The 15,083-nt window shown below is 45.1% G+C and overlaps 1 protein-coding gene across 1 annotated transcript in view; it reads left to right on the forward strand.

The window, feature by feature from the left end:
• POLR3A (RNA polymerase III subunit A) overlaps positions 1 to 15,083 on the forward strand; it is a 47,733-nt gene that overhangs the window by 27,956 nt on the left and 4,694 nt on the right. The window contains exons 18-29 of the mRNA XM_008059016.2: positions 16 to 134; positions 848 to 985; positions 2,800 to 2,970; positions 4,641 to 4,754; positions 9,544 to 9,630; positions 9,717 to 9,799; positions 10,673 to 10,843; positions 11,885 to 11,978; positions 12,168 to 12,260; positions 13,383 to 13,547; positions 13,896 to 14,060; positions 14,317 to 14,448. Coding sequence (XP_008057207.1) covers positions 16 to 134; positions 848 to 985; positions 2,800 to 2,970; positions 4,641 to 4,754; positions 9,544 to 9,630; positions 9,717 to 9,799; positions 10,673 to 10,843; positions 11,885 to 11,978; positions 12,168 to 12,260; positions 13,383 to 13,547; positions 13,896 to 14,060; positions 14,317 to 14,448 — 1,532 coding nt within the window. The remainder of the gene's footprint in view (positions 1 to 15; positions 135 to 847; positions 986 to 2,799; positions 2,971 to 4,640; positions 4,755 to 9,543; positions 9,631 to 9,716; positions 9,800 to 10,672; positions 10,844 to 11,884; positions 11,979 to 12,167; positions 12,261 to 13,382; positions 13,548 to 13,895; positions 14,061 to 14,316; positions 14,449 to 15,083) is intronic.

Here is a 15,083-nt window from a genome sequence, read left to right on the forward strand (position 1 = left end):
GACCCGTATCCCCAGGTTCTTTCATTAACATATCACAGATGATTGCCTGTGTGGGACAGCAGGCCATCAGCGGCTCCCGAGTGCCAGATGGCTTTGAAAACAGGTCCTTGCCTCACTTTGAAAAGCACTCAAAGGTAAGCGGTAGTGGATTAGGTAGAACTTTGAAGTCCCCTTCATCTAGATTGTCCCCTAAGGAACAGAGACCTACCCAGATCAAAGGCTGTGGGCCATTTCATGTGGAGTTTAATATATGTATTTTTTTTTTGCTATTTTATTAAGATACACGTCATATAAATTTGCCCGTTTAAAATATACAGTCTAGTGCTGTTAGTATGTTCATAGAGTTGTGCAGCCATCACCACAATCTACTTTTAGGACATTTTGAGTGCCCCAGAAATGAAACCTGTAAGTGTTAGCAATGCATGGGTATGTTTTGGGGGTAGGCAGGTCTGGCCCTTGGGAAGGTTATCTTGAAGGGAGTCATTTCCAGGGAATAGGTAACCTGCCTCCATTAGCAGGGTCCCTCTGAGGTCCTTGACCGCTTGCCTGCTTTAGGGCTTTAGGGAGAGCAGCCCAAGCTTAGGTTGCCCTCTCCTGAGCCTCTTGCATGCCATCAGCACCAGCTCCAGCCCTGACTGGGCCCTCACCCTCCTTGTCTCTAGTAAGGATGGTTTGTCCAAATTATTTCTCCTTAAGGACAGGCCTATAAAGCCTGCCATTTCATGAGAATGTACTGGCCAGGTATTTATAGTCTAAAGGTGGGGCATTTTGCAATTTGAATGAATTCCAGGATTGCGGGCCTTGAACTTTTTGTGTGTGATTTCTCTTTTTTTCTACCTCTTTTTAGCTGCCAGCTGCCAAAGGCTTTGTGGCTAATAGCTTTTATTCCGGTTTGACACCAACTGAGTTTTTCTTCCACACAATGGCAGGCCGGGAAGGTCTAGTCGACACAGCTGTGAAGACAGCTGAAACAGGATACATGCAGGTAACTTGAAGATATGTAGGCCATCAGCAACAGAGCAGGACAGGGCTCTGTGGGTTTTGACTGTGGAGTGTTAGCACATTTTGCATGTGCCATAATTTATCTGGTCTTGGTATTTTAAAGGAAAAATTCAGAAAGTTAGATGCCCTGAAAATAACCAACCATAAAAAGATATTATGTTTCAAATCATCCTTGTACCTTGAATGATTGAGACCAGGCCAAAGCCACAGATACCAAAGCTCTGCTAGAGGAGAACATGGCTGGAAGTACATTCTGGGACCTGTCATTTAACCTCACTAAGCCACTGTCTCCTAACACGTGAAAATGAGGGTGTTAATATATCCTTCCTGGTTATTGACAAGACTCTGCCTCTCACTGTGCAGCCACTTATGTAACTCATTGCTAGTATCATTCTAATTAATTCCAATGACCTACTCCAGTGCCTTCTGGAGAGTTGGGCGCTCAGAGGGAAAACCAGTTCCCAGTGAGTGTATAGGTCTAGGATAATAGGCTCTGGGATACAGAACTAAGCTAGAGGGTTCTCTGCTTGTGCTTCTCAAACTTTGGAGCAAAAGTACCTCTAATGGCAGAGGAGTAAAAAATACGTCCCTCCCATGTTCTTCCATAACACTACAAGCAAAGGATGTCTTCTCAGTCTCCAATTATTGTTTCTACTTTCTACTCCATAATTTAACTGTTTTGCTTTTAAATTTTTATGTTTTTAACTATGTACAACACCAGATAAAGTCAACACTGCAAGTTACTGGGCCATGAACTTGCTGTGGCTTTGTGTCCTCTCTCTCCACTGTGGAAGTATGGTCCTTTGCAAGCTGGGAAACCAAGATGGGTAAACCAGAGACGTGAATGAGTGGGCCAGAACAAACAAGAGTGATGAGGGTAACAAGGGGTCGAGTCAGTAGACACCTATTTCCATAACCTGTTCTGTACCTTGTATATCATCTGACACTTTTAATCGTCTTCTTTTTAGTCATCCATGGAATACAATTAATCATCTTTTGATGGGAAATTGCCCTTCAGTTTTGGAGTGACTGCTTTTGTCAGAAACCCAGCAGACTGTGAAATGCTGGTACCACTCTTGCCACAATGTGTGTTTTGACTTTATTTTCTGTTCTTTACCTTTTGAAGTAGAGAGTATGACTTTCCCAGAGCACTGTGTTAACCTAGAACAAATTAGTTCTGGCATAAGGGATTTTTGTTTTGAAGTTGCCTGGAGGAAGATTTTCTTTTTAATTCACTGCGCCACCATCACAGTGCCAGCTGGAGTGTTCTGCTGGTGAACAGTTCTCCCTAAGTAGATTTGAGAAGTGGTTGCTGCCTGCTGGTTCAGACACAATGCTGTCCCTGTTCTCTCTTCTTCCCCCTCTGTCCCAGGAGAGAGACTGCACCTGATCCTCTGTAATTCATATTGAAGTCTGTAGGGGTCCTGGCTTAAGTTCTGTTTAGAAATGCAAAGCTATTACATTAATTTATACCTTAGGGAGAAAGAAAGGAAAGGCAAAACAGCCTAGAAAAACGGTGTTTGCACAGTCCTTTGGGGGTGATGGGGTTTAAATTGCAGGTATTCTAAAATATGCTAAAGTGCTGGAGGTTAGAGCATATCTAAATCCCACTACACAGTCTAGTGAGGCACTCCTGGCCTCGTTCTTGGCCAAGGGGACTCTTTTTAAGGGATTTCTCATAAAGTATTTTTATGTGATTAAAGTGTAACCTTGAAAACTCTGAGTTGCAAATCTTACCCTCTGCACATGTGCCTGGTCTGCTTAAAGCAGCTGAGCTTTCTCCTCCTTTTCCTTTAGAGAAGGCTTGTCAAATCCCTTGAAGATCTTTGCTCCCAGTATGATTTGACAGTTCGAAGCTCTACCGGTGATATTATCCAGTTCATTTACGGGGGAGATGGCTTAGATCCTGCAGCTATGGAGGGAAAAGATGAACCTTTGGAGTTCAAAAGGGTTCTGGACAACATCAAAGTAAGATTTAGCATTCTATTTGGGGTTAGAATGTTCTTGAGGATGTTTCTTTAGACTCGAAGTACCTTTGACAACCCACTTTCCGGTCCCCTCTCGCTGCTGAGAGCTTTCCTGTTGCTTAATAAACTCTGACTTAACTCGCAAAAAAAAAAGATATCATCAGTCATATCTACCCAAGCATTGGATTGGTATCTTTTCTCTTTATGTTACTCTATAATTTTCTAATATCATGTGTGTGTGTTGAAGTCTCACTCTCTTGCCCGGGCTGCAATGCAGTGACACGATCATAGTTCACCACAGCCTCTACCTCTTGGGCTCAGGCATTCCTCCCACCTCAGCCTCCTGAACCTGCCTACTGGTTCAGACACAATGCTGTCCCTGTTCTCTCTTCTTCCCCCTCTGTCCTAGGAGAGGGACTGCACCTGATCCTCTGTAATTCATATTGAAGTCTGCAGGGGTCCTGGTTTAAGTTCTGTTTAGAAATGCAAAGCTATTACATTAATTTATACCTTAGGGAGAAAGAAAGGAAAGGCAAAACAGCCTAGAAAAACGGTGTTTGCATAGTCCTTTGGGGGTGATGGGGTTTAAATTGTAACTGGGACTACAGGTGTGCACCACCACACTTAGCTAACTTTTTTTATTTTGTAGAAATGAGGTCTTGCTGTATTGCACAGTCTGGTCTCAAACTGGGCTCAAGCTATCCTTCTGCCTTGGCCTCCCAAAGTGCTGGGATTACAGGCATGAATCACCATGTCTGGCCCATGTTTTCTAGTATTGAAAGGAACAAACGATTTTTTTCGATTGAAAGTCTAGTATTGGTAGTGATCAAATGCCAATAGAAGAGAACTTTGGTTTCTCTCTGTCTTCAGTAGAGTGTACTAAAGACCAGTTTTACAAGTCATGAGTATTGAAAAGCAGGCATATTTCACATACTTTAACTGGGAATGTAATTCGGAACAACCTTTTTGGAGGGTAGTTGAACAATATTGATCTGATTTTAAATACCTGTCCCTTTTCATAACAATTTATATTTATACACACACACACACACACACACACACACACATATATATATATATATATGATAAAATAAATTATTATTTTTTTTAGTTAGAATCTACCTCTGTTGCCCAGGCTAGAGTACAGTGGCACACTTACAGCCACCACAGCCTCAACCTGCTGGGCTCAGGCAATCCTTCCATTTCAGCCTTTCAAGTAGCTGGAACTACAGGCGCTCACCACCATCCCTAGCTAATTTTTTGATTTATTGTAGAGACGAGGTCTTGCCATGTTGCCCAGGCTGATTTCAAACCCGTGGGCTCAGACATTCTTCTCACCTCTGCCTCCCAAAGTGCTGGGATTACAGGCATGAGCCACGGTACCTGGCATTTATATATTAATGCAAATCTGGGGTGGGGGTTGAAGGCTGGGAAGCAATGGGACAACACCCATTAAAAAGCCCAGGAGTCTTCGTGTAGGATGGAGTATCCATTTATCCTGTTTTCACCAAAATATGAAAAGTAGAGTCCACAAATTGTTTGGAAGGAAGAATCACAGGTTGCTAACAGTTTGCTCTGGGTGAGGTCATTTGCTGTCTTATGAGTTCTCTTATCTAATACTCCCCCCTGCCCTACCCATGCACATAACGTGATTTCCTCTTCCTACTCGAGGCAGTCTTCCCATGTCCGAGCGAGCCTGCACTCAGTAAAAACGAGCTCATCCTGACCACGGAGTCCATCATGAAGAAGAATGAGTTCCTCTGCTGTCAGGACAGCTTCCTGCAGGTGAGCTTCACCAGGTGGCGGCCACCACTCCCAACCTGGCAGGTGGAGTTTATAAGCTGGTATTTTTGTGTATTTTTTAATGTAGTATTGATCCTTTATTTAAGAAGTTCAAAAATGGCCAAGGCAAAAGTCTCACCAGCCAATGTGAAGAATTTATCTCAAGTCTTTCTTAGTTTATGTCTTTGACCCAAGCATTTCCTTGTTGGAAGAAAAATGTAGTTAGGGATTGATTTTGTGTAAGCCCTCTCCTTAACAGCCTGCTAGACATGTTCTTGTCCTGAGGGCCACCTCTTCCCTTAGTCATTCAAAATCCCAGTAATTGTTAGTAGTAGTGTTGTTTTAAATTGTTCTTTCTCCTACCATATTATGGATTAGAAATCCATTGAGTCTGCCTTCCTTGTCCTTCCAGAGAACTGTTACCTCGATACCCTCCTGAGGTTTTGTGGTTGGTTTGTTTTTTGTTTTTTTAATTGTACTGACCGCTCAGCTCTGTTATGCTCATAATCACGGTTAGGATCAAAAGCAAAAGGATACAGAAATCAGTAAATGGTTTCTTTGTGTACTGATTGGTAATGCAAATGTGGTACAGGATCAGCAGGCCAAGGAAGAATATGTCCCTTTCAGCATATCAAAAATAAAAACAGTAAGCAAAGCTTACATAAAAAGGTTTTCATTAAGACAGCTCTTACTTCTTCTATTCATGTGTATGAAAAGTGAAAAAGAGACTCTTCCAGATTTTAATGTTTAAATTCAAGAGTATGGCTAGGCTGTGAGCTTTGTTTTGATTCCCTCTAGGTTTTCTTCCTCTCCTCAAAAATAAAATAAATAATAGATTTTTTAAAAACCTAACAAGTTAGAATTGTGATTTGGTTTTTCTGCGTGATTACGCTTACCTGTTTGTTTTTCTGTTTATCCTCAAATACCTTCACTGAGACTGTTTATGAAAGCTATAATGAGGCAGCGTGCTTGGCGTGCTGTGAGTAACATGTGGAAAGGGCCGAACTCTGGCAGCCCCGTAGCTATTTGCCAGCACCAGAGATGACAGGTTTCTATCCTGGTTCTGGTAAACCCAGCTTCACTTTGGGCTGGTTTCTTTCTTGCTCTAGACAAGGCTTAGTAGGTGACCTCCTGTTGGGCAGTATCTGTTTATTTAGTGAGCACTGGTTCAGTCCTTACCATATGTCATACAGTCTGTAGAGCCCAGGGATGCAGGGATGACTAAACGTGTCCTCGCCACCAGTGGCTCACAGTCTCATACAGTCAAATTTGCCAAGAGGGTCCAGAATCCACTGGCCAGAACAGATTTGTCTGAGCTCATGAAGTGTTCTCCAGCCCTAACTGTCCCAGCTGACAGACAGCTCCTGAGTGGCACTGAACCCTGGCCCTTGCCCGAAGCTGATGCCCATGCTCACTGGCACACTGTGGAGTGTGAGAGTCTAACCCCTGATTAATCATGTGATTAATTGCCTGCCGGTTTCCATGTTGTGAGTTCCCCCTAGTTTGCATGGATTGGTTCAGTCTGAATTCTTAGTAGCTTATTTTATTTTTTATGTTTACCAAGTGAGTTTTTTTTCTTTTTTTAATTTCTAAACCTAACTTCCAGAAACTTTATGTAGGGAATCACTCAGCAAACCCATCATAAGCATGACCATTGGGGTAATGGCTGAATGCTCTCATTTTCAGTGTCTGAGCTGGTGAGTGGTTTTAGGTGTGTGTGCTTTTGACTCCATATGTGTGCAGAGTCCCTCACAGATGAAAGCCCCCCTGGCCTGCATAGCCTTAGGTTTCATTCCTGTTTTCCTGTGCCAATAGTTAAGGAAGACTTTAACGTGGTGATTGAATGGCAACATCTGGGCCAAGAAGGCTTTGGGGAGCTTGCTCTAGAGGACCCAGCCACAGCTAGGCAAGAGTCACTAATGTGTAAGAAGCTCTTTACACGGAATGGTACAGAGGAAAACTTCAGTGGCAGTGAGCATGAATGCCTCTGAATATTCCCACTGTTAGGCAGAGCCATGCCAGGAGAGATTGTTCCAATGACCTCTCCGGCTTTATTTCTCAGGTTTGCAAAAGCTGCAATCTAAAAATGTAGTCTCAGACTCATAATTAATAAGTGAATCTGGAGAGTTTCTATTTAAAAAGAGCCTCTTGAGAATATTCACATTGCTGCAAATTAATAAAAATCTTTAAATAAAAAGTCCTTTTTGAATAGAACAATGACTGGACTGCAGAGTAACCCTCCATGTATCTCCACGCTTTCTCAGTGGGAAGAAAGAGAACTGGCCAGCATGGGTAGGCATGAGAAACCTGTATTCATAGAAATGGGACAGCCAGAGTGTGCTGGGCCCCCCAGGTATCCCCTTGGCTGTGTGGGCTCCTGGGAGGCAGAATTTCCCAGTGGGCAAAGATGATAGATATCTCAGATCCCCTGCTCAGAGAGCAGACTTTGGAGAAAGCGTCTGACTTTGCGGAGAGGCTCGTTGCCTTGGCCAAGCCCCTGACCTCATGTAGCCCCTCAGTGCCCTCTGCTCTATGGTCACTTCGCTAATGTCATGCTGCCTCAAGGGATATCTCACCAAGCTGAGCAGCAACTGGCTAGGAAAGGCATAAGACCATGTGGGGACAGATACTAAGGCTGTTTAAACAAGAATGTCAAGTTCTAGTGTTTTACTTTCAGGAAAGGTAGTAACTAGAAATTGCTAGATAGTCACGGGGCAAACAAGATTTGTTTTTACAAGGTTTAGATAGAATGGGGCTAGAAAGTCTTAAGCTCTCTATGGGTACCTTCCAGGACTTTATTTTTACAAAAAGCTGGTTCAGGCTTAGGCATTTTCAGTAATGTGATAGGCTGGGTGGACTTAGGGCAGGTTGCTGGCCTTCTCCCTGGGGCCCTTAGCCTACCTGAACTTCATGGGGCTTCTCAGCCATCACAGTATGCAGTCTGTCCTCAGCCAGCCCATTTGTCTGCCTGCTTGTGGCATCTGTCCTCAATCAACTACATAAAGCAGCTGGACACCTGCAGTTGGCCACGCAGGCTCACTGCCCCCATGATTTCCATGCTGCTGCAAGAGAGGGTCAGTCTGTCCACACTTCCCCATATTCTTGAAAATTATCCCTGGGTCACAGCAGAGCAGCCGGTTGCCTTTGTTGCTACTGGCGGGTGTGTGCCATCAGATCACCCAGAGAAGTAGTACTCCAGAGCCAGTCAGTCCTGTAGCCCTTGAGGATTGACCCACTGTGAGCAGGACATTAACTGCTCCTTTGATAGTGCTCCCTCCCTGCGAGTACTCTCCAAGGGAAGGTGCTGGCCACTTCTAGTTTTGTGACAGTAGGCTGGGTTTATTACTCGGGCAGGCTGTAAATTGTAAAATGGTTAACTTTTCCCCTTTGAAAGGTCACCACAAAACTTAGAGTCAGGTCTGTGGCCTCTAAGCCTACCCTGTGATCTTCCACCTGATACTTTTCACCTTCTTTCTTGCTTTATTTGGCCGTCATCCTGGGCTCAGAGTATTGTACTTAAGTACAGCAGGAATGGCATATATATTAATGTTTCACAGCTGACTTTGAGAGTGGTTTCCAGAAATCCTTACAGAGTTTGAATTGTGTGTGGGAAGGGTGTTAGAACTGGGTAGAGGGGAGTGGACATGATCAGAGCCCAGGGTCAGTGGAGAAAGAGAAGCTGGAATTGGGAAGTTTACTTTGAAATGGAAGTAATGAGCATGTGTTTGAAATGCATGGAGTGTCTACAAAGCTATGCCTTAGCTGGTGGTCTTTTTTATTTATTTATTTATTTATTTTTGAGTTGGAGTCTTACCCTGTCGCCCAGACTGGGGCCACCACAGGCTCGACCTGCTGGGCTCCAGCGATCCTTCCGCCTTAGCCTTCCAAGTAGCTGGAACTACAGGCGCGCACTACCACACCCAGCTAATTTTTTATTTATTGTAGAGATGAGGTCTCACCAAGTTGCCCAGGCGGGTCTCAAACCCGCAGACTCAGGCAGTCCACTCACCTCAGCCTCCCAAAGCGTGGGATTACAGGCTGAGCCACTGAGCCCGGCTGCTGGTGGTCTTTAAATTGATTGTAATAGCATCAAAAGAAAACCTCAGAAATTCATCAATCTAGATAAGAAAAGTATAAATGTTCCAGTTACACCTGTTCTGAGCTGTGTTCCTGTGGGCCTCAGGGTATGCCAGAGAGCAAAGAGAAGGCTCCAAAGCACTGAGCACAGACCGCAGATGGTGCCGTGACAATAGTCAGTAAAGACACCTTAGCCGGTGAGCGTGTCTGATGGACAGTGTATGTAGTCCTTGGAAAACCACTTTATTTATTTATTTATTTTTTGAATTAGAGTCTTATTCCGTTGCCCAGACTGGAGTGCAGTGGTATACTCACAGCCACCCCAGTGCTGACCTGCTGGGCTCCAGCGATCCTTCAGCCTCAGCCTTCCAAGTAGCCAAACTACAGGCATGTGCTACCACACCCAGCTAATTTTTTGATTTATTGTAGAAGTGAGATCTCACCAAGTTACCCAGGCCGTTCTCAAACCTATGGGCTAGACAATCCCCTTACCTCAACTTCCCAAAGTTCTGGGATTACAGGATTAAGCCATCGTGCACCTAGATGGAAAACCACTTCATAATAATAGAAGCAATCCCCATATTGTACCCTTTGTGCTGTACATTAAGCTACCGCTCAAATATGATGCACTCATCATATATTACTGAATGGAGTGAATTACATCATCAGAATGACTGAGAAACATATAACTGATGCTTGCTATGTATTCTTTCAGGAAATAAAAAAATTCATTAAGGGGGTCTCTGAGAAGATCAAGAAAACCAGAGATAAATATGGCATCAATGATAACGGCACAACAGAGGTACTGGCCTTCCCCAGCATATTGGAGCCCTGAGGTGTTTGCAGGTGCTGCCAGCCCTAACTCTCCTCTTGGTTGTATTCTTCTAGCCTCGTGTGCTGTACCAGCTGGACCGCATCACTCCTACCCAAGTAGAGAAGTTTCTGGAGACCTGTAGGGACAAGTACATGAGGTAAGGATGCTGAATGCCTTCGACTGCTGCATCTATCTGGATCTTGCGGATCCCTCCTGTTTCCCCATGGTACAGACTCTTGTGCCAGCACCACCTAGTAACTGCCAGTATTTGAACAAATTCTGTTAGGAAACTCCAGTGGCTCACTGGGCTGAATGCTCTAAGATATAAAAATAACAGCAAAGAAATTTCTGTGTCTTCTCTCTACTGAACAACCGTCAATAAATATGGCAGTTGCCAGCTGCTCTGTCCATCTCCAGTACCATTTGTCAGCAGACCATGTAGTCTTCTCCATTTATCACCTGCTGAACACGAGTAGCCACGAAGAATTCAGTTGCATTCTCCACCTCCTCTGTGACTGTCGCTTTCCACTGTCCACACATATTCCTGTCTATGCTGGCTCTTCCTCTGTCACCAACATAGCCTCTTCTGTTGCCAATTCCTTCCTGATCCTAATAGCATCTTTATTTTTTCTGTTGAAACATAATAACCAGAAGCCAAGCTGGGCTCGGTGGCTCAGCCTGTAATCCTGCGCCTTTGGGAGGCTGAGGTGAGTGGATTGCCTGAGCCCGCGGGTTCGAGACCTGCCTGGGCAACTTGGCGAGACTTCATCTCTACATAAATCAAAAATTAGCCAGGTGTGGTAGCACATGCCTGTAGTTCCAGCTACCTGGAAGGCTGAGGCGGAAGGATTGCCAGAGCCCAGCAGGTCGAGGCTGCCGTGGCCGGGAGCGGCCACTGCACTCTAGTCTGGGCGACAGAGTGAGACTCCAACTCAAAAAAAAAAAATAAATAACCAGAAGCCTCTCACCATCAGTCTTGCTGGACTTTTCCTTGTCACATTGTGGTCTCCTCCATGCCTTTTTCTTCTAGAGCACAGATGGAGCCAGGTTCTGCAGTGGGGGCACTCTGTGCCCAGAGCATTGGTGAGCCGGGCACCCAGATGACCCTGAAGACTTTCCACTTTGCAGGCGTGGCCTCCATGAACATCACACTAGGTGTGCCCCGGATTAAAGAGATCATCAACGCCTCCAAGGCCATCAGGTGCCTGGCTTCATCTCCCTCTGCTCTCACACACAGGCCTGTCACGTTTCTGGAGAAACAGCAATCCTTGTGTCACATGCATATTATAATACTCTAATGGGACACTGTCTCACACTCTAGGGGGGAGTACTTGCTGTGTTAGTCATACTTTGGTTTTTAAAAAAGCCACTCAAAAAAAAAATAAGTTGCAACTGGAACAGTCAAAATGGAACAATGTTTTTTTATAGCCACAAGTCACATGAAAGGGAGAAATTTTTTTAAATGACTGGAAAAATTGGAGCAATGTGTCAGGGGAGAGCTCATCCTTTTGGTGTCATTATTCCAGCCTAATTAGACCTGACCAGTATGTCTACCACTTGGCCTGTGAGCACCCCCCTACCACACCCTCCTGTATTTGATTTGAAGTTAAAAGAAATAGAAATGCATTACGGTGCCTTTGGTGTCAAAAATCATAATTTCACCTATGACCTGAATCAAATGAAATGACAGTAAATGGGTTTAAATGAAAGATAGCCAAGGTTATAGAACAGCTGCTATAATGTCCAGAGTGGTAAGAACTTGCCCACCTCTTCTGGGATGGTCAGATCAGTCCCAAGAGTGTGTATTCTGGGGACTCCCTCTGGAACAGTGAGGACAGAAGCGAATGGCTAGTGGTCAGAGGAGTTGGAGGTGTTTCTGGAGAAGTGATGGGGGAGGAGAGGGGTGAGGGAAGTTGTAATATATAGAGGATCAGTTTACTTACGGAACAGAGCTAAAATAACTGCTTGTTAGAACCAGACAGAGGGAGAGAGAAAGGTGGGCCTCACTTTGTAAGGAAGAATTTTTTGAAAGTCTCTTCATTCACTTATGGAGTAGGTTGCCTGGGGAGCACCAAACATAGTCTAAATGAGAATGTATATGAGGCCCTTAGCGGCATGCCTGACACAATAAGTGCTCGGTAAACTGCACTTAGGATTCTAACTAGTACTCAGATTCAGCAAAGCAGTGGTTGTCAGCAGGCTCATCCTTGATGCTAGAATTGTTTTTCCATTGCTTCTTCAGCACTCCAATTATCACAGCACAGCTAGACAAGGATGATGACGCAGATTACGCACGCCTCGTGAAAGGCAGAATTGAGAAAACCCTCTTGGGGGAGGTAAGGAGAAATCCTTGGTGCTTGCAAGGAAACTAGCTCCATGGTGTCACAAGTGTCAAAACCAGCTGCAGTGGCTCAGCCACTCAATGGTGTCCACACTGTTCCAGTTCTTCAAAAAAAGCAAGCAGTTGCCTGCTCCTGTGAAGGGGTAAAGTGACTGATTAACACTCTGGTCTTTTGGCACTGCAGATCTCAGAGTATATTGAAGAAGTGTTTCTTCCTGATGACTGTTTTATTCTTGTCAAGCTCTCCCTGGAACGGATCAGGCTTCTGAGACTGGAAGTGAGTCATGTAATTAAATGTGTAGAGGAAGTCATCCTGTTAGTCCCAAGCCAGGTGCTGATAAACTAGGACAGGAGCTCACCAAGACAGAGGAGGCATCGCAGAGGATTCTGTTTGGTTCTGGCTTTTGTGATTCTGTGGTACCTTCTCATTTGCTCTTTCTGAACCTGTCCCTGGCACAAATGATAGCCATCTAATGACATGCAGGAAATGAGTTGAAATTTTGTACAAGCCACAATATCAGGTCCCCATGATGTGGTCTTATGATAACTGGTCTCCTTGTCCATCTTCCCAGTGTCTGGAAAGACCCTAGGGCTGGCTGTTCCTTACTCACCATTACCCAGCACAGCACCTGGCTGATTTGGTACATGTTTTTAGATGGGTAGGTTAACCTGACTTTTTATACTGGCATTCATGGGTTGGTAATTGTTGAAAGATCATCACCCATCCCCATAAACAGACTGAGATGGGCTGCAAACTGAGTAACTTCCTGACACCTTTTTTCTCTCAGATAGTGAAGCCTATACTAACCTTTAAAACACATTCTGAGTCCAGGCGAGATCACTCGATACCAGCCTGGGCAACATAAAAGACCCAGTCTCATGTGCTACCCATATAACACTTGACTCTGAAATTTCTCAGCCCGTTCTCCAGCTTGGGGATTTCTCTAGCCTGTCTCTGCTTCCTGTCGTGTGACTCTTTTACTAGAAGAGCTGAGTTGTGTCCAGGAGTGTGGCATGCAAACAGTTGTAGCATCAGAGGGGAAACTCCACTGAAGCTTCCAAATCAGCCTGGTTTCCTACCTGCAGCCCCCCTAAAACTTCCACAGAGGTTGCATGTGTTGCTGTGAATTGAGCGCGAGTTTGCCTAGGGGAAAATATTTATTCTTTGCGGATGCAAAAAAATATGTTTTTATGAAGAAAGCACAGATAGATATACATATAGTACCCAAAGTAGATAGCATAACTGTGGTATTAAAATTCCCTGGTGGAGGGTACTTGAGGAAAAAAAATGACTGAAAAGTCTTTTTAAAGGGGCAATAATGAAAATTAAGGGTAAAAAAACACAGGAACAGAAGCCTCCAAGCCTCTGTGAGTAATGCCTTGTGTGGCCATGTTGCAGGTGAATGCCGAGACCGTGCGATACTCCATCTGCACGTCCAAGCTGCGCGTAAAGCCTGGAGATGTGGCTGTTCACGGTGAGGCTGTGGTGTGTGTCACCCCCAGAGAAAACAGCAAGAGCTCCATGTACTACGTGCTACAGTTCTTGAAAGAGGATCTCCCTAAGGTGAACCCAAAGTCACTTGTAATGGAAACACAGTATCCACCTGTAGTGCGAGCCACCCAGGATGGGAACCCTAAGGATGTTGTTACTAGGCGTGTCTCTTTATTTCTGCTTGGCCTCATTCCTAAGGAGTTAGTCTGTCCAATTCCTCCCTGTTCTGTCATAAAACTGACATGAGAATGAGGTGCAGTCCTCTGAACTTCTGTTTTCCCAAACCCCCAAAACAGCCCGCAGGCATCCTTAAGTCTAATGTGTCCTGGATGACCACTGTTAAGAGTTGGGGGTGGTCAAGTGACCAGCCCAGGGCACAGCACACCCAGTCCTCACAACTTTCACTGTCTCTGGTTCCAGGTGGTGGTGCAGGGCATCCCAGAGGTATCCAGAGCTGTCATCCACATCGACGAGCAGAGCGGGAAGGAGAAGTACAAGCTTCTGGTGGAAGGTGACAACCTGCGGGCAGTCATGGCCACCCACGGTGTGAAGGGCACGCAAACCACCTCCAATAACACCTACGAGGTACCGGTCGGCCCACGGGGGCCTCATAGAGTTAGGCTGTCTCCTTCATGTCACCTGCAGGTCCTCAGCTGGTTCCTGATACACTTCTCTGGCCCTCCTGTTTGCTCAGGGTCTCCTACTAAAAACTGCCCAGCAACCTATTTCTGGAAAACAGCACAGGGTTTGCTTTGAACCTGCAGGGAATAGAAGAAAGTAGAGAGAGGTTGCAGTAGCATCCTAGAGGGGACCGCTTCTACTCATCTGTAGCTCTCTGTAGGTGGAGAAAACCCTTGGCATTGAGGCGGCCCGGACAACCATCATCAGTGAAATCCAGTACACGATGGTCAACCACGGCATGAGCATCGACAGGAGGCATGTGATGCTGCTCTCCGACCTCATGACCTACAAGGTTCGTCAGCAGGGAGGCTTTGGGCTGCCTGAGTGTTTCAAGATTCACTCTCAAGGGAATAATGCTGGTGGAGCTTCTAGGACATGTAGAATATTCTCTGGGAAGACCATCACAGAAAATAAAATGCCACCATCCCTCAGAAACCAAGGCATGGTGGTCAGGACAGGTGTTCTGGTACAATCCCAATATGAGAGTTGCAGCCTTGTGGCAGATTCACATCCAGCTGGTGGGATGAGGAGAGCTGGAACATGACTTTCCTTCTCAGTTTTATCCTAAAGCAAAATGAGCCATTGCCAAAAGCCCAGAGATTCCCATGACAAGCTGAGGCATTTTTTCTTATTAAATCCATTCATCACACTACTTCTATAGACATTTCCTGGGAAAGAATAAGTTAACATGATTTGAGGTTAGAGGAGGAGGGAGCAGCTGAGGTTGCTTGGTTTGGTTTTTCTGTTTTGATTTTTTTTTTCTCCAAAAATATATTTTCCTCTAGCAGTGCCATGGGGCAGCAGGTTTTCATGAGGCTTTCTCAGACGCCTATAGTGTATTACAGCATATTTAGAAACTGAGTGAGACTGGGCTCGGTGGCTCAGCCTGTAATCCCAGCACTTTGGGAGGCCGAGGTGAGTGAATTG

The sequence above is a fragment of the Carlito syrichta genome, unplaced genomic scaffold (assembly GCF_000164805.1).
Source record: "Carlito syrichta isolate Samal-C Ts95f unplaced genomic scaffold, Tarsius_syrichta-2.0.1 Scaffold303673, whole genome shotgun sequence".
Classification (NCBI taxonomy): Eukaryota; Metazoa; Chordata; class Mammalia; order Primates; family Tarsiidae; genus Carlito; species Carlito syrichta.